At 36.2% G+C, this 19,777-nt stretch overlaps 1 protein-coding gene across 3 annotated transcripts in view; it reads right to left on the bottom strand.

The window, feature by feature from the left end:
• EXOC6B (exocyst complex component 6B) overlaps nucleotides 1-19,777 on the bottom strand; it is a 604,485-nt gene that overhangs the window by 282,130 nt on the left and 302,578 nt on the right. For all 3 annotated transcript variants that reach the window (XM_039256882.1, XM_039256883.1, XM_039256884.1), the window contains exons 9-12: nucleotides 12,210-12,293; nucleotides 11,799-11,845; nucleotides 10,411-10,531; nucleotides 632-703 (exon numbers count right to left, since the gene is read on the bottom strand). In XM_039256882.1, coding sequence (XP_039112813.1) covers nucleotides 632-703; nucleotides 10,411-10,531; nucleotides 11,799-11,845; nucleotides 12,210-12,293 — 324 coding nt within the window. The remainder of the gene's footprint in view (nucleotides 1-631; nucleotides 704-10,410; nucleotides 10,532-11,798; nucleotides 11,846-12,209; nucleotides 12,294-19,777) is intronic.

Below are 19,777 nucleotides of genomic sequence, written 5' to 3'. Positions count from 1 at the left end.
TTCAAATCAACAACTGTCACTCAAGATGGTAGTTAACTCCAAAATCGGGGTGCCTGGGTGGCTCAGTCAGTTAAGCGTCCAACTCTTGGTTTCAGCTCAGGTCATGATCTCATGGTTCATGAGTCTGAGCTCTGCATCAGGCTCTGTGTTGACAGTGTGGAGCCTGCTTGGGATTCTGTGCCTCCCTCTCTCTCTGCCCCTCCCCACTCATACTGTTTCTGTCTTCAAAAATAAATAAATAAACTAAAAAAAAAAAAGAAAGAAAGAAACTCCCAAGTCACTCAGGCACTGTATCTGAATTAAGGACATTTTAAAAAACTAAGGTAGTGAAAATAAAAGCTGCAAATGAATTCCCTACATAATCTCTTATCAATGAAACTGAAAACTGGAATGACATGGAAGCAGATTCAATTAATTGACTTGCTCTAAGCAAAAAATGGGGATTGGAACTATTGATGAGGATATAAATTGGTCAAGGTTACTATTATAAAAAGATCAAAAGATCTAGTTTAGGAAAGAAGAAACATAACTGAAACTAAAAGGCATTTATTCAAGCTTAGATAGATGATAAAAAGGTTTACATCGGATGAATACTAATCTAGAAAACTTTATGTAAACAGCAGTCACAAACCTGAAGTGTGTCAGCAAAAAGCACAATGAGGTTCTTCAAATCTAACACGAGGTTTGGATCAGAGCAGTAAGACTAAAGGAAATAAAAGACAATGAGGAAAAACATTGTAATTATTAAAAATAAGACTAAAATTTTAGTTTATTTAATTGTTTGATGCTTCCCCTGGTGAAGTAGTCTAGAAAGTGTCTAACCCTTTCCTGGCTCAAGGTAACACCAGATTCAGCCCGGGAAGAGCTGAGTAGAGATTCCAATAAGCCATGATTTTTATTTTTAACAGTTGGAAATTTAAAAACATACTTTTAAATAATTCTTCACTCAAAACAGAAATCAAAATTGACATTGCATATTATTTTTAAATGAACAACAATGTAATACTTGATATCAAAGCCTATACAATGTGGCTAAAGCAATTCCAAAATAAAATTTATATTTTTATATGCAAGCAGAAAACACAAAAGATTAAAAAGTTACTAAGCATTCAACCTACAAAGCTAACTCAAAAAGTCAAAATGAATCATAAGTACAGGAGAGATCAAAATTGATCAAATTAAAAGCAGAAATAACAGAGAAGGCATGATAGATCTGATCTGTGAAAACAAAAGCTCATTAAAAACATCAATAAAACAGACAAATCTTAGGTAAGCCTGATTAAAAAGGAAAACATGAAACTAAGCAACAATACAAGGAATACAAAGAGAAAATAAGCCTAAATACAGAGGAAAATAAAAGTTAACAAATGAAGTCCATACATAATTTCTTATCAGTAAAACTGAAAACTGAAATGACATGGAAGATAGGTTCTATGGGCACCATTCAAAGATGTATATATGTCACTATGTGAAAGTTCAGTAATTTTGATATCCAAATTCTCTTAATTACAATTTGGTTACTTCCTCTTCCTATCTCTCAATTCCTGAAAGAGGCATGTTGAATTCTCCCACAATGTACAGTTCATCAATTTCTCTCCTTATTACTAATAGTTTTTGTTCTATACATATTGATGATTGCTTGTGCTCTATAAAAAGGCTATTGTCTTTTTGGTGGGTTAAAACTAGAATAATACAAAATACTCCTTTCTTCCCCCATTTAATGGTCTTCAAATTCAATCCTATTTGCCTTCGAGAATATTGGCATTTCTGCTGCTCTTATTTCATTCTTTTTAGGTCATCATAATATATGAGTATATCTCAGTAACCAGACTATAAAACTTCCTAATTCTTTGACATTTCCTGTGATTACTGTCATATTTGAATACATTCCATCTTTTCTTTGAGAGAAAGAGAGAGAGAGAGAGAGAGAAACAGAGTGGAGCAGGCAAGGGGTAGAGAGGGAAAGAGGGCGACACAGAATACGAACCAGGCTCCAGACTGAGCTGTCAGCACAGAGCCCAATGCGGGGCTCGAACTCACGAACCATGAGACCATGACCTGAGCTGAAGTTGGACGCTTAACCAACTAACCACCCAGGTGCCCCATGAACCTATTCCATGTTAAGTTTTCTATTTACAATGATTTCTTCTTTTTTATTTCATGTTTTTCACTTGATCCTAGTTCTTTTTAAGTGTCTTAAAGTGGTTATTAATAAGGTTATATACTTTCTTCCCACTGTTTATATGAAATAATCTGGAGTTTTCATAAAAAATTTATTAAACATTAAGTCTCTCCCCTTCCATATGGATTCTTTATAGCATTAAACTTTACAAACAATCAAATAGCTAGATTTTCAATGAGTGTTACTCATTTTTTGCACACATTTTATTTTAATCCTATCCCTCCTTGTATTTTGGATTTTTCATTTTTTGTACAATACCAATAAAATAGGATAGGTAAAGCATAACCTCTGAGTCCTTATATGTTTGAAAAGGCCTTTGGTTTGTCCTCAAACTAAAATACAGCATTTCTGATATGAAAGAATTGTCTCCAATCATTTACCCTGCTTGATACTCAATGCAGCCTTTCAACTATGGGACTCTAGTCTTCACTGCAGGGAAATTTCCTTCTTTTATTATTTAATCACTAAAGTCCTCTCCTTTGTGACTATCCTTTCTTTCTAAATCTCAATTAGATAAAATCAAAAATTAGTATCAGCTAGGGGCGCCTGGGTGGCTTACTCGGTTAGGCGTCCGACTTTCGCTTAGGTCATGATCTCGCGGTTCGTGGGTTCGAGCCCCGCGTCGGGCTCTGTGCTGACTGCCAGCTCAGAGCCTGAAGCCTGTTTCAATCTGTGACTCCCTCTCTCTCTGACTCTCCCCTGCTCACACTGTCTCTCTCTCTCCTAGAAATAAAAAAAAATTTTAAAAAAAAATTAGTATCAGCTATCCATCATGTTTCTTAACTTTCCTTTCATATCTTCCATCTCTTTACTTCCTCCATATTTGGGGATACATATTTGACTTTGTCTTCTTGGTCGCCAAATGATACAATTTTATCTGTTTAATCTATGAATTACATTTCTGTGTTCAGGTAATCAGGGATTTCCAAGAAAGCAACGTTCATCTTCAGCTTGTTTGCTTCCTCCTTACTACACTTTTTTTAAAATCAGGCTCTGGGCTTACGGCACGGAGCCTGGTTGGGATTCTCTATCTCCCTCTCTCTCTGGCCCTCCCCTGCATTCTCTCTCTCTCTCCCTCCTTCTCTCTCTCAAAATGAATAAACAAACTAAAAAACACAAAACAAAAACAAACAAAAAAAACACTACCACAGTACACACTCTTGTCCACCCAACACATAACAAACTAAAATGTCCAATATTTAATATCCATAAAACATGAGGTGTTTGCCATACATTATTAATTACACTGTTCTATAATTTTGAATCTTAAAAAATACCTTTTCAGTATTATCAGATGATCTATTTATATTATTAACAACTATAGTAGCAGATCTGATACAGAACCATTCCTGATACAAACTCTCCTTTGTATTAGCATATTATTTTTCCAATATATTGCTAAATTTGAATTCCAAGTGAAATGAATCGTGTAAGAGCTCTACCATATTTTGAAATCAGCACTGAGAATACTACACATATTAATACCTGAAATATCATATCTTTCAAAATGTTTCCAATTTTTGCACTGACTAATAATTCAATAAGGAAAGAGCTGTGTTAGATGTGACATAGAAAGTGAGAAAGATACATAGATTTTTGATGAACAAGTAACATGATCAGTCAGATACAGTGTTTCTTTTTGTGATTTGTTTTGCTGTCTGGGTTGTTCTTATTTTGGTTTGCTTTGCTGGGTAATCTAATACTATAAACAGAATTAACACCTGTAACGTCAACTACTCTGTCTCACAATAAATGAAATGATTGTAAATGTATGTGGCACGGAGTTATGTTTTAATAGTCTTATTGAGATCTGTTTCCCATACCACACAACTTTCCACCTGAAATATATAATTAACGGTTTTTAGTTTTTGTATATTCACAGACATGTGCAAATATAACCACCGTCAATTTTAGAACATTTTTTCACCTCAAAAAGAAGATCCATGTCACTTAAATTATCCTCCCAGCTACCCCCAGCCCAAAGCACCCATGAATCTACTTTCTGCCTCTCCAGATTGATGCTGAACTACTGGAAAGAAAAAAGGTATTTTGTTATTTGTTCTTTAATTCAAAAGAATGTACGGTAGATCCACAAAGAAAGGCTCCATGAAGACTAATGTTCCCCAGAGATTCACATTTCAATCAATCTGCTTGGAAAGTGTCCTCTTTCACTGATACCAAATACAGTTCCCTGCTGAGGGGTATAGATCTGTTCTTAAATGTATCAGTCACAGGGAAAAAGTTAAGAACCACTGCTTTACAAAAAAGAAATTGCTTGCAAGGAATCTAAGTTTCCTACAAGAAAAAGCTTTTCCCAGGAAAATAACCAAATTGGTAAGATCATTGACATGAACAGATCTAAAATAAACAACCAAAATCAAGGACTCCTCTCCATAGAATACATTAATGTTAGCTAATAAATGTGATTGGGGGCATAAAACGTTCCTCAAAATATTACCTGACAAAGCCATAAAACACCAAGAACAGGACTTAGATGGAAAGCATATAAAATACTTTTCCAAAACACCATGAAAGCAAATAATTAAGAAAAACATAAATATTCCTGGTGAAAAATACCAGATACTGAAATAAAATTAACTCCATTTTAATTTACAGATTCACTGTATAGTAACATTATAGTTCATCTGTTGGGGGGGGGGAATATTATAAGTGGTAAGAGGGATGTGACAAAGTGATCCTCAAAATAACCTGGAAGAATAAGAACATAAACAGCATGTACTAAAAAGAGGATTTTAGAGAATGTACATGTCCTATCAGAAATTATACCATACTATATCAAATATAATAATCAAAATAATGTTGTATTGGTTGAAGACAGAGAGAAAAAAGGGGAGTGGAAATCATAGAGACTAGCAACAGAGCTTAGTACGTACAAAATATATTATTTTTTTAAGTTCATTTATTTATTTTGACATGGTGGGGGGGGGCAGGGGAAGAGCATGAGAGGGGGAGGGACAGAGATTCCATCTCTGGATTCCATCTCCCGAACCCTGAGAACATGACCTGAGCTGCAATCAAGAGTTGAATGCTTGACTGACAAAGCCACCCAGACGCCCCTATAAAATGTATTATTACATGATAAAAGTCGCCTCCAAAATATGTTGGGAAAAGAAGGATATTAAAGAACAATGATGTCCCCACACAATTCATATGTTAAGGCCATAACCCACAGTGTAGCTGTATCTGGAGATAGAACTTAGACAGATCATTAAGGTTAAACGAGGAAGGGTATTGATCTGATGGGATCAGTGTCCTTATAAAAAGGAGTAGACTACGGTAGAATGCACCCTGAGGAAAAGCCATGTGAGGATGAGAACAAAGCCATCTGCAAATCAGCAAGAGAGTTCTCACCAGAACCCAACCAGAAGCATGCTCACACTTCCAGCCCCTAGAGTCGTGAGAAAATACGTGTCTGTCGTGGAAGGTACCAGTCTATGGCATTTTATTATGGCAATCTGAACTAAATAAATTAAAAGACTAACATAATAATGTTACTGGAAGTGATGTGTAGTTTTAAAAAATAAAGATAAAATCCAACTTCACACTCTTTATTAAAATAAACTTTTATGTTTGTGAGATGTATATTTAAAAAGTAACTACAGAAATACCAAAATCAAATATAAACAAATCATTATATATTCTTTTGAATAAGGAAGACACAAATGATAAAGTTAAAATTCAATATATTTACACAAAAAAATTTTAAACTTCTGTAATGCCATGGAAAAGAAAAGCAAAATCAGAGACACATAAAACTAAAAAAGAAAAAATACTGCAACATATATATCAGACTAGAGATTAACATTCAGATTAAAGGTTAGTGTGCATATTTTGAATAAATAATACATAATAAAATATTATAAAGCTATTAAAGTACAAATGCAATGCATATGAACAGGAAATTTTTAAGAAGATATAGAAATAACTAAAAACATCTGAAGAGATTGTTTTTTAAATTTTTTTAATGTTTATTATTTTAGAAAGAGAGACAGAGTGCAAGCAGGGGAGGGACAGAGAGAGAGGAGACACAGAATCCAAAGCAGGCTTCAGGCTCAGAGCTGTCAGAACAGAGCTCGACACAAGGCTCAAATCTAAGAACCGTGAGATCATGACCTGAACCTAAGTTGGACGCTCAACTGACTCAACCAACTGAACCATTCATGCACCCCTTTTTTTTTAAGTTTATTATTTTGGAGAGAGAAAACATCTGAAGAAATTTTCAATATCAGGATAATCAAAGAAAAATATGTTAAATTAAGATATAATTTCTGACATATTAGATTAGGAAAGATTTTTTGTGTTTAAAAATACCTTTCTGTGAAATAAAAAGAATAGGCCTTTTAGAAATAGGCATTCTAAAAGATGATGCTCAGAGTGGTACTAAATGGTACAATATTTTTGCAAAGCAAATTAGCAATATGCATCAGAGGCTAAGAAATGTACAGATCCTTTAACTCACTAATTTCACATCTAAGAATTTATTGTATGGGCACCCGGGTGGCTCAGTCAGTTAGGCGTACAACTTTTGATTTCTCCTCAGGTCATGATCTCACAATTGCGTGATCAAGCCCTGCACCAGGATCCACACTGGCCATGGAGCCTAGTTAAGATTCTCTCCCTCTCTCTCTCTGTCTCTCTCTCTCCCTCTCTCTCAAAAAAAAAAAAAAAGAATTATTCTAGATATAATCAATTGTGCAAGAATATTTTTATAAAAGGGGTGCCTGGGTGGCTCAGTTGGTTAAGTGTGTGACTCAGTTTCAGCTCAGGTTGGTGGGTTTGAGCCCCGCGTTGGGCTCTGTGCTGACAGTGTGGAGCCTGCTTGGGATTCTGTGTCTCCCTTTCTCTCTGCCCCTCCCCTGCTCTCTCTTTCTCTCTCTCAAGGTACATAAATAAACATGAAAAATCAATATTTTCATAAAAATATTCACTGCAATGTTTGTAAGAGCTAAAAAAAGCTATATACCTATAATGGAATATTATGCAAATATATATTAAAACTAATATAGATTGATTAGACATTAAGTGAAAGACATAGCTTTTTGAAAAAATATATGTTGTATATTGTACTTTCATACACAAGCATATAATTTTTTAAGATATTTATTTATTTATAGAGAGAGGGAGAGAGGAGAGGGCAGAGGGTGACAGAGAATCCCAAGCAGGGTCAGTACTGTCAGTGCAGACCCTGATGTAGGGCTCAAATCCAAACTGTTGAGATCATGACCTGAGCCGAAACCAAGAGTCAGATGCTTAACCAACTGAGCCACTGAAGCACCCAGAAAAAGAATCTTTAAATTTATATATTAGAAAGCTAATAATAATCATGCCAAGGATCATGGCCAAAATTTGTTACTGTGATAATCAATATTTTCTATGCTGGAGTAAACATGTTATCTTTGTAAAATAAACATTTACAGATAAGAAGACACCATACTAAGGGAGAAGATAAGACATGACAAAAACAATCTTAGGACAACAGATACACTGTTGCAAAAAAATAAAATGAAACCCTTAACCATTATTTAAATAGAAATAAATAACAAGTGGTAGTATATACAAAAATGTATAAAACTGAAGCCATAACATAGTTATGAGACTGTTTTTAGTCTCAGAACAGGCAGGAACTTTTAAAAAATATTTTTAAATTTGCCAAACTTTATTATGACAAAAGGACAAAATGGTAAAAAAGTCAGATGAAGTCCTATGCCACATATAAATGATGAGGGAAATTTTAAAATAAGCTAGATTTATAAACAGGCAAACATTTAACATTTCTAAATACCAAAAAAGAAGTCATAAATAAAAATAAAAGGAGAAAACCTTTGCAATGCATTCAGTGACGTACCCTCTTTGATTTCAAATTCATATTTTTTTAATTTTTATTTATTTATTTTGAGAGAGAGAAAGAGCAAGCAGGGGAGTGTCAGAGACAGTGAGAGAGACAATCCCAATGAGGCTCCACGCGGCCAGCACAAACCTGACATGGGGCTCAGGCTTACAAACCATGAGATCGTGACCTGAGCTGAAATCAGAGTTGGACGCTTAACCAACTGAGTCACCCAGGTGCCCCTCAAATTCATATAAACAAACTCCCCCACCTTACTACTTAGATGCCACAAAGGCAAATTAATCATATCCAAACGTGACTGATCACTTCCAACCATCATAGGCAAAGAAACCATAAACCTAAGCATTACCTTGATAGGCTTTTTAACTTACCTTTGATGTCTAATCCATCAGAAAATATAGTTAATCTTACCTCCTAAAAGTCTCTCCAATTCATCTACATATTTCCATATCTACTCTTACCCCTTGGTCCAGCTAATCATCACGTCTTCCTGAATACCAGACTAGCCTACTAATTGTTCAACCCATATTATTCTCATCCCTCACTCATAATTTAGCCAAAATGGAAATCTGATCTTCTCATTCCAATTTATCCTCCCCCAGCACTGAACACACACACTCCACTCAACCCAGTGCTTTAAGCATCAGATAGGTCATAGATAGTATGACACCTGTCTACTTGCTTATTTATACTTCATACCACACTTGCTTAACTTTCTGCATTCTATGCTCTACCCACTCTCAACATTTTTCAATTCCCTAAAACAGCTACAATCCTTTCAATTACAGATTTTACACTTGGTATTTACCCTGGAATACTTGCTGATGAAGAGGTAAGAGAGCTGAAGGGTCATGGATGACTTGTTTCTAGGTGGTACCAGATGGAGATTAGAGCCATTTACTGAAATATTCTAAATATGACATTATCTTCTATTATTAGGTCCTCACTATAATTTCTCAAACAGTTCAGGTAGAAAAGTACCCCCAAAGCCCTTGTACTACCATTCCTTATACCTAGAATTCTCTTTAATCTTTTCATAAATAATGACTCCTTGATATTCAGATCTCAGAATGCCACTTCTGATCAACTAATCAAAAGCAGGCACCAGGTTGTCCTAATCTATCACTGTTTTAATTGTACTGTATTATGACTATCTGATATTCTTATTTATTTATTGGGACTCCCCCGCCCAATTAAAATATAACTTTCTGAGGGGCACCTGGGTGGCTCAGTTGGTTAAGCAGCTGACTTCAGCTCAGGTCATGATCTCACAGTTCGTGAGTTTGAGTCCCGCATCGTGCTCTCTGCTGTCAGCACAGAGTCCACTTCAGATCCTCTGTCTTCCTCTCTCTCTGCCATTCTCCCTTTCACACATTCTCTCTTAAAATAATTAAATAAACAATAAAGTAAAATAAAATAAAACTTTTTGAGAGCAAACACTTCATCTGCCTTGTTCAATGCTATACTGCCAGGGCCAAAACATAATCAACATTCAAGATACATTGAATAAATAATTAATTCAGAGCCAACATTAAGTATCTGAAATAAAGTGAATTATCATCAAAAATTCATGCTTTGGGGACACCTGGGTGGTCAGTCAGTTGAGCAACCGACTCTTGATCTCAGCTCGGGTCATGATCTCCTTTTCTGGAGACTGAGCCCCATGTCAGGATCTGCACTGACAGACATACTTTGGATTCCCTTTCTCCCTCTCTCTCTGCCCTTCCCCTGCTCATGTTCTCTCTCTCCAGATAGATAAATAAACTTAAAAAATATATTTAAAAATTCATGCTTTGATAAAATATATCAAAACTGTGGGAACTCATAATTAATAACATTGATATACTGTAAACATTTTTTTCAAAAAATAAGAATAAAACTGTGAACTCCAAATCAGTAGTAACGGCCTTATAGAAGGCAATGCTGAGCCTTCGGTATCTGAGCCTTTTGCAGTCACTTGTCTGGATTTGAATCCAAGCTCTACCACTTACTGCATAACATGAGGCTGGTTACTTAACCTCCCTGAGGGTCAATTCCTCAGACTACAAGGTAAACATAATAACGATACTTACTTTATGAAATATATATGAAGTACACATAACAATGCCTGACACAAAGAAAGGATTCCAATATATGTCAGCTGTTTTTTACTTTTTCTTCTTGCATAAGCATCCACAAAAGTGGGCTCAGAGTTAGAGAACATGGCAAATCTGAAGTGGCTACTTCCATATGTCTTTGAAAGAGATAGCTCCAGGTAGGTGATTCCACACAATACAGGTATGATTTTAAGCAGTACAACACTGACTAGTATATGGATAATCAGCAGTAAGTCAGAACTTCTGGCGGGCTTCTTACATACCGAGTGGGTGCGGAGTGCCGCGATGGTTTTGGAAAGTGCCATTTCCCAGAGTTCATCAATGTAGGCTCTATTTACCAACCCCTGGGTTGTATGTAAAATGTGATCTTCAACCACAAAAAAGCTACAATTGAGGGAAAAAGACAGTACGGCTGTCAGAACTTACAGTTTGACTATCTCCAGTGTCAGACAAACAAGAGCTGCCATCAAATTTGAACAGTCATTTTTTTTTCCCTAAAGAAAGCTACCTGGTGTCATAAACAGAATCACATTTCTTGGACTTAGTCCGTCCAACCACTTTACAGAAATTGGAGTCACATTTCTATTAAATGTTAACTATCTTACTCAGCCATGTAAAAGGGAAGAAAATGTTTACAGGTAAGGGAAGATAATTTCACTATATTAAAAACACCAGGCCATTAAGACATTTTAAAAAACTAACCCATTTCAAACAGACAATGAAAGCTGCAATACACATTTTTTTAAGAGCCCAACATACAAAATATCAAAATAATTCCCTTCATGTGGACTTCCTCATTAAGGTAAAAAAAAAATGCAAACTTATTTTTTAACACTCTGCTATATAGCGTTAGTGTTATACATTTAAAATGTATATTTAGCTACCTTGGCTAAATGTTCCTAACTAAATAAAATAATTCTTAAATATGGAACTTTTATGATATATTTTAATCAAAACTACGAGTTACATTTAAAAAGTCTCAACTTGAAATAAAAAGAAATTTCACAGTACAATTCAAGTCATTTCCCTTTCTTTTAACTGCAAAGTCATTCTCTCACAATTAGAATAAGCTGTCTATATTTGGGGTGTTTATTTGGGAAATGTAATTCCATCTTAGTACGTATACTCTAGATGATGGTGGCAAACTATATAGCCCATGGGACGAATCTGGCCCACTGCCTATTTTTGTAAATATTGTTTTACTGGAACACAGCCACACTTACTCATTTATGTACCGTCTATAGCTGCCTTCCCGCCGCAACGACAGAGCTGAATAATTGTGACGGAAAACGTATGGCCTACAAAGTCTAAAATACTTTACTATTATCTGACCCTTTTAAAAAAGTTTGCCAACTTTTGCTGATTATTTGGTTCCCTCTTACCAAGAATGGAGAAACAAAACATCAAATATAATAAAATCACAATTCAAAGTTTTTCTTCCTTTAGCCTTAAAAACTACTCTTCAGCAATATAATAATGCTGAAACTAATTACACATTCCTTTGAAATGATATTTATTCAAAGACAAATCTCAGGAATTTAAAATAAAAAAAGAAAAATAATTTCCCAAAGGAAAAATTATTTTTCCAAGTCTCACGAATCTAGGTATGGAAAGTGGATAAATTCAAAGGCATATACATACATATACCTACCCTACAATTTGATTAAAATACTTCCTGTAGCCATCTAAAGTTTCATGCTGCAACAAAGAAGAAAAAAGTTATTGTTTCTGTTTTGATACAGTAAGACAAAGTTAAAATCAGTTACTTCATTTCTTAGGGCTCAGTTCCTAAGACTCTAAGGTAAATATAACAATAGAACCCTTCCTACCTTATAGGGTTATAAGGAGGATGAAATGAAATAATTCATATCCAGTACTTTAAACAATGCCTGACACATAGCAATCAATAGATGTTAGTTGCTATTTTCTTACTATAAGTCACACCCATCAAAAAGGATCTGAGTGATTTAAAAAAAAAAAAAAAAAGCATATATTGAAAAAAATGACACGATGCCAGAGAAGAAAAGTGAAAAGGTAAGAAAAGTTAAGTTGGTGATCTTACCATGTTAGATGGAGGCTGGAGCACCAAACGGGCCTGTTTTCGCCTCTGTTTTCGGTAGTAGTTCTCAAATGTTTCACGGGCACCCTGTAAAATAAACAAAAGGAAATGTGTTGATGCAATTTGACCAATTATTCTAGTGTTTCATGGGAAAAGAGAAGGTCTCAGGTCTGGAATTGAGGCAACCCCAAATTTCTCAAAATGTGCTATTTTAACAGTGATCATAATCATAGAAAAAATAAAAATAATGATTACCATTTATTGAACCTTACTTACAAATCCCGTAATAATGGATACAAAAGATTCTTAAGAGGATGCTACCAGAACTCAACCACCAACACACCAAAGCTGGTTGCTGAATCAACTATCATAAATTCACTAGTATGAAGACAAACCAACATTCTCCTAAGAGCAGTTCAGGAAATGTTCCTTAAAAACCTCACAGAACATTCCAGAAGGGAAATGTTCAGAATGAAAACCAGTCACAAATGAATCATGAGCAAAGGGCCAGAGCAAGGCAGGAAAAAAGGCAGGAGCAGAGAACAGTGGAATCAGTCTTCCCAGCTAGAATATAATCAAGAACAGAAATAACACCAAAAAAGAAGAAACAAACCCCTGGAAATTCTTGGTACATGGTTTCTTAAAATGAAAGGTGCTCTAGAGAGCAAGAGCTGGTTCATGAGCTCCATAACTGGGTTGAACAACATCCTTTCAAAATTCGTGTCCTTCCTGGGATGTCACAACAGGACCTTATTTATAAATAGGGTCCTGCAGATGTATTTTTTTTTAATGTTTTTTTTTCTAGGGGAGAGAGAGAGAGAGAGAGAGAGCATAAGCAGGGGAGGGTCAGAGAGAGAGGGAGTCATAGACTGAAACAGGCTCCAGGCTCTGAGCTGGCAGTCAGCACAGAGCCCGACGCGGGGCTCGAACCCACGAACCGTGAGATCATGACCTAAGCGAAAGTCGGATGCTTAACCGACTAAGCTACCCAGGCGTCCCCCTGCAGATGTATTTAAATTAAGATGCAGTTGTACTAGAGTAGGTGTCCCTTAATCTGATATAACTGGTGTCCTTAAAAGAAAAGGGGTGCCTGGGTGGCTCAATTGGTCAAGCATCCAAATGTTGGTTTTGCCTCAGGTTACAGTATCACGATAGATCAAATCCCGTGTCACAGTGCTTACAGCACAGAGCCTGCTTAGGATTCTCTCTCTCCCTTTCTCTTTGCCCCTCCCTGGTTAACGGGTGCTCTCTCTCAAAATAAATACAGACAGAAGAGAGAGAGAGAAGAGAGAAGAGAGAGAGAAAGGAAGGAAGGAATTAAGGAAAGAGGAAAGGAAAGGAAAGGAAAGGAAAGGAAAGGAAAGGAAAGGAAAGGAAAGGAAAGGAAAGGAAAGGAAAGGAAAGGAAAGGAAAGGAAAGGAAAGGAGATGGAAAAGAGAAGGAAAAGAGAAAGAAAGAAAAGGGAAAAAAGACACAGCCACATTGGGAGAACATCATGTGGCGACACAGGCAGAGACTGGAGCAATATAGCTACAAGCCAAGGATAGATGGTAGGATGACCACCAGCAGAAGCTAGGGAGAGGCAAGTCTCCCACCCACAACCTCAGAGGAAGGACGGCCTTCTGACACCTGGTTTTGGATTTCTAGTCTCCAAAACTGGGTCAGAATAAATTTCTCTTGTGTAGCTACCCGACGTGTGGTACTTTGTTACATCAGCCTAGGAAACCAATATTAACTCAAAGCTTTTAAAGCATCATGCCCGCCCCCACCCAATTACTAAATTTTACTCTTGATCCAAGACATTTCTAAATAAACAAGAGCAGAAATGGAGAGGGAGTATGCACAGTGGTTAAGAGCATTGATTTTAGAACCAGATGATTTCTTTCAAATTATGAGTCTACCCCTTTTGAGATGTACAACCAGCTGCAGAACTTTCACTAATTTAACTTCCACCATTTAGCTATTTAACTTTCACTCAGATGTGCTATGGTGTTCTCATTTGTAGAGAGGTCACGCTCACAGTGTCATGAAGATCCAGATGAGTCAGAAGGCTTTTAGAACAGTGTCTGGTAAATAATCACCACTATGCAAGTGCTTATGTTTTGAAAAAAAAGATGAAGTCAATAATGAAAATGAAAGCCTTGCCCGTGGGAGAAAGTATAAACTCTATGCAATACCTAAGTTTGGTTTCCTTCACCTTCCCTAAAGTCTGAAGAATCTTACTGAACATGACTTCTTTGCTAGATCCCTAAATTGAAGAAGTTGATTTAAAGTGCTAAATCACACTAATTCAATAGTGTAATCTCAGGGGTTGGCAAACATTTCCTCTAAAGGGCAGGATAGTAAACGTTTTAGGCTTGGTGAGCCATACATACAGTGTCTGTTGTGACTAGTCACCTCTGCTGTTGAAATTCAAAAGCAACCATACATAGTACATAAATGCATGTGGCCGACCGAGTTCCAATAAAATGTTATTTGTGGAAACAGAAATAAGAATTTCATATAATTTTCATCTGCCATGAAATATTCTTCTTTTTATTTTTTACCTACCATCTAAAAATGCAAAAGCTGTTTTTAGTTCCTGGGTCACATAGAAACAAGCAGCAGGGTGGACTTGGCCCCATGGTTTGCTGACCTCTGGTGTAACTTAAAAACAAAAGGTTTTCAATGCTAATGTGATTATAACCATTGACACCTGTGTTTTTCCTGCTATAAAATGAAATCAAACACTAAAGCAGCTATTTCAAGGCTTTCTTATTTCTAAGTCCATAAGTTAATGAAGTAGCAAATGATTCTATTTAAGAAATAAGAAGTGGAAACTGCCCATTGGTTTGTTAAACTTATTCCCCACTTGTCACCATTTCACAGCATAGTGGCATTATTAAATGTCAATTACATTCTGTACACTCTGAAGGGCTTTTCATTTTAAAGTTAACAGCCCTAAAGTCCCTTTATTATTCTTGTGTGACATTACACATTCAACATGCTTTGGAGCCAAGGTACACTTAGCTGAGAACTTAGGGAAAGTATTCTCTCAAATTAGACCTTTTATAATAATTTAATTATTTGTTGTAAATGGTAGAAAGTATGCAAGATGAAAACCTATCATAGACCTATACTTAATTCTTAACTATATACAGCTTTGCCTTTTAAATATTCATTCAATAAAATAAAAACACAAGAAAATATCAATTTATCTAATAATTCTGGCTTCTTCATTTACAAAAATGAGTTAGATTTTCCCTGGTGGTGGCTAAAGAAATTCACCTCTGATTATTCTATTTCCTCTGTCAGTTTTGTCAACTCAATGCTTACAGATGGAATTTCAGAAGTAGATAGCTCACCAGTCCAGCTGAGTGCCTGTCTTTTCACAAATAGATCAACAGATTAACTATAAAAGTTAGCCACTTCAGTTTCAAACTCCTCCATTCATTAATATTTTTTAAAAAAACCTCAAAAGCTAGTGAAGGTATAAGTAAACAGGTATAAAATAGTATCCAAGTGAAAAGTTGTTTTAGTTTGTTTTCATTTTATGTCATTAGTATTACAGTGGCCCAAAGACTTTGTAATAATTAATTAACTAATACATATAACATCACTGAAAAACAAGTCACTTAATCTATATAAAGTGCTTGACATGCAATAAAGAATGGCCCTTGTCATCCTTTATAGTCTATGGTGAATTTATAGTCTATGGTGGAAAACTAGCAATTAAAAAAAAACAAAAAAATACTAAAGAATCCTCTGGATTGGACTGATTGATGTGTGTGTGTGTGTGTGTGTGTGTGTGTGTGTGCGCGCACGCGCACGCACTCGTGGATGTGTGTGGTGAATGGAAGGAATGTCAGAGAAAGTTTCCCAGAAAAAAAAATACCGTTTATATTCATAATTGACAAATGAGTGAGAATAATACAGGTAAAACTAAAGGGAAAAAATAGTCCTCAAAGAGACACAGAGGTTCAAGGAAAATTCTGCTCTTCACAGTCAACCAGTGCCCCACTTTTTGCATTTTTCTGATATTTTTAAAAATCAAGACATTATAATTGACATAAAACATTATTTTCAGGTATACACATAATGGTTCAATATTTATATATATTGCAAAATGACCATTGCCACAAAGCCAGTTAACACCTATCACCACATGCATTTTTTTTCTTTGTGAGGAGAACTTTTAAGATCTACTCTCTCAAAAAATTTCAAGTATCCACTAAAGTATCATTTGCTACAGTCACCACACTGTACATTACATCCCCAGGACTTACTTATTTTAAATATTTTTCATCTTTATTTATTTTTGAGAGAGAGAGAGAGACAGACTGTGCGAGCGAGGAGGAATACAGAGAAAGGAAGACAGAATCTGAAACAGGCTCCAGGCTCTGAGCCATCAGCCCAGAGCCCAACGCAGGGCTCGAACTCACAAACTGTGAGTTCATGACCTAAGCCTAAGTCAAACGCTTAACCAACTGAGCCACCCAGGCACCCCAGGACTTACTTATTTTATAACTGAAAGTCTATTCCTCTTCACCACCTTCACCCAATTTCCCCATTCCCCGCTTTTGACAACCACAAATCTATGCATTCAGTTGGGTTTTTTGTTTGTTTAAATTCCACATATAAGTGAGATCATACAGTATTTGTCTTTCTCTATTTCATTGAACAATTCCCTTAAGGTCTAACAAAGTTGTTGCAAATGGCAGGATTTCATTCTTCTTTATAGCTGATTAATACTCCTTTGTATATATAGATTCCACATCTTTATCCTTCATCATCCATCAATGAACACTTAGGTTGTTTCTATGTCATGGCTATTATAAATTATGCTGCAATGAACATAGGGGTGTACCCATCTTTTCAGTGTTTTCATTTCCTTCAGATAAACACCCAGAAATGAAATTGCTGGAACATACGGTAGTTCTTTTTTTAATTTTCTGAGAAACCTCCACACTGTTTTCCATAGTGGCTACATCAATTTACATTCCCACCAACAAAACAAGGGTTCTACTTTCTCAACATCCTCACCAACACTTGTTCTTTCTTGTCTTTTTTGAGAATTGTCATTCTAACAGGTGTGGGTGATATCTCATTGCGGATTTAATTTGCATTTCCTTGATGATCAATGATGTTGAGCACCTTTTCATGTACCTGTTGGCCATCTGTATGTCTTGCATTTTTGTGCTTCTTGTTGGTGATTTTTGTTATTTAAAGCTTATTATTTATGTATTTTGAGGGAAAGAGAGAGAGCGAGAGACAGAGAGCGCACAAGTGGGGGAGGGGCAGGGAGAGAGTGAAAGAATCCCAAGCAGGTTCCCCTCTGTCAGTGAAGAGCCTGACGTAGGGCTCCATCTCACAAACCATGAGATCATGAGCTGAGCTGAAATCAACAGTCAGATGCTTAGCTGACTGAGCCCCTCAGGTGCCCCTGGTGATTTTGCTATGTAAAAAGGCTCCCAAACATACTGCTGAAGTTCTGTCTAGTAGTCCTAAGCTCAAGAAAACAAAATGTGCGTTTCAGAGAAAACACATTTCGATAAGCTTTGTTTGGGCATGACTTCCGGTGCCGTTACTCATGAATTCAACGTTAATAAGCCAACAAAATACATTAAATAAGACATCTTTAAAGAGTAACACACATAAAACATGGCTGTGAACTGACTGAGGAAACGTGACCAGAAGTTCACAGGAACCTAACCCTGTATTTCCTCTAGAAGCAATGCTCCAGTATTCATTCACTCAGTGTTTACAGTGACTTTATTAAATATAACTACCATGAGTAACTAGAATTGTTTGTATTTGAGGAGACTGATGATAACGACCTCTGTACCAAACATGTTTAATTGGTGACTTCTAAGTGCTAAGTGTTCAGGAGCAGGTCTATTTGGGTCTGGAGCTCAGGAGAAGGGGTTAAGCTAAAGACAATAGTTTTCAGAATCAAGAATCTGAAAGATTACCAAGCAGAGAGATGGTAATCTAAGCCTAGGAGAAAATAAGATAATCTAAGGAATATCTGTAGAACGAAAGTACAAAAGGACCTAGCACAGAAACCCTAAATGACACCAAAAATTAGGGAAAGTCTGGCTCTTTCTAATAATTAAAATATAACTTTAGGGGCACCTGGGTGGCTTAGTCAGTTAAGCGTACGACTTCAGCTCAGGTCATTATCTCAAGATTCTTGAGTTTGAGCCCCGCATCAGGCTCTGTGCTCACAGCTCAGAGCCTGGAGCCTGCTTCAGATTCTGTCTCCCTCTCTCTCTCTCTGCCGCTCCCCCACTCACACTCTGTCTCTCTGTTTCTCTGTCTATCAAAAATAAACATATATTTAAAATACACACACACACACACACACACACACATATATATGTAACTTTAAATGTCAACTACTAAGAGAAGACTTTTCTATTACTTAATTTAAAATGGAAAGTTTGGCCGAATACATAACCCCCTTTTAATTCTCTGCATAGCACGTATCTCCATCTGACATGCTGTTTGTTTATCGTCTGTGTCCTCTAACTAGGAATGTAAACTCCACAAGAACAAGTTCTTTGTCTTATTTACTATCCTGTTCCCAACCCCTAGAGCAATGGCTGGTATAAATGGTACTCAATATAAATTTGTTTGAATAACTGGTTAAAAATATTAGTAGAATATTAATCACTATTTTCTTTCAAGGCTCCATTTTTATATTTACGCTTTATCTGCTATTGCAATAATCATGGCTTTGTAATTATTCCTACTTATCTCAGCCTGCTGCTTTTCTATCTCCATTTATTCTTTTGAAGATTTTTGTTCCTGTTTCATAGAAGTTATGCCTTCTTCATGCCAAATAATTTTGTAAAATTTCCTTTGGCTCCTGCAGAAAATCATGCTTAGAATCATGTTTCCTCTGAATTTTTAGGATGGTGTTCCTTGTTCCATTTTATTCAGGCTGTGTTTGCAGATCTCATATTTTGTTTTGTATTGTTCCATTTTCTCAATTGCTCTGTTTTGAACTGTAGGACCTCTTTCTGGACCAGGACTTGCTTCCAGGCTTGTTTCGTGGTTTGCCATGGCCCACTCGCCATCATCTGGCTATAGATCTAATATCTTTAGGGATGCTACAATTCATAGCAGGTTAATGTGCCCAGGTCCAAAGTTGTTTCAAAGGAAATTCACAAACTGATTCCAGTGTCTTAGCAAGCAATTGGCCAACTAAGTTCATATAAAATATGGTCAAACAATTTCCTACTGTGCAGTTGCCAGTGTTTAACTCCCTGAACTTCTTTTTTTTTTTTTTTTTTTTTTGAGGGCCAGCTTTCCTTTTTATTTTTTTTTAATTTTTTTATTTTTTACAAATATTTTATTGTCAAATTAGTTTCCACATAACACTCAGTGCTCATCCCCAAAGTGCCCTCCTCCATGCCCACCCCCCCTCCCCCCCACATCCATCAGTCCTCAGTTTTTGTCAGCATTCAAGAGTCTCTCATGGTTTGCCTCTCTCCCTTTCCCCCACCATTTCCGCCCTTCTTCTCCCCCTTGTTCCTCCGTCAAGTTCCTCCTAATCCTCCTATACGTGCAAACATATGATATTTGTC

This window comes from Hyaena hyaena, unplaced genomic scaffold, assembly GCF_003009895.1.
Source record: "Hyaena hyaena isolate Hyena2069 unplaced genomic scaffold, ASM300989v1 scaffold_591, whole genome shotgun sequence".
Lineage (NCBI taxonomy): Eukaryota > Metazoa > Chordata > Mammalia > Carnivora > Hyaenidae > Hyaena > Hyaena hyaena.
Note: the sequence above shows the minus strand (reverse complement) of the source record. Positions and strands in the feature narration are given on the sequence as shown.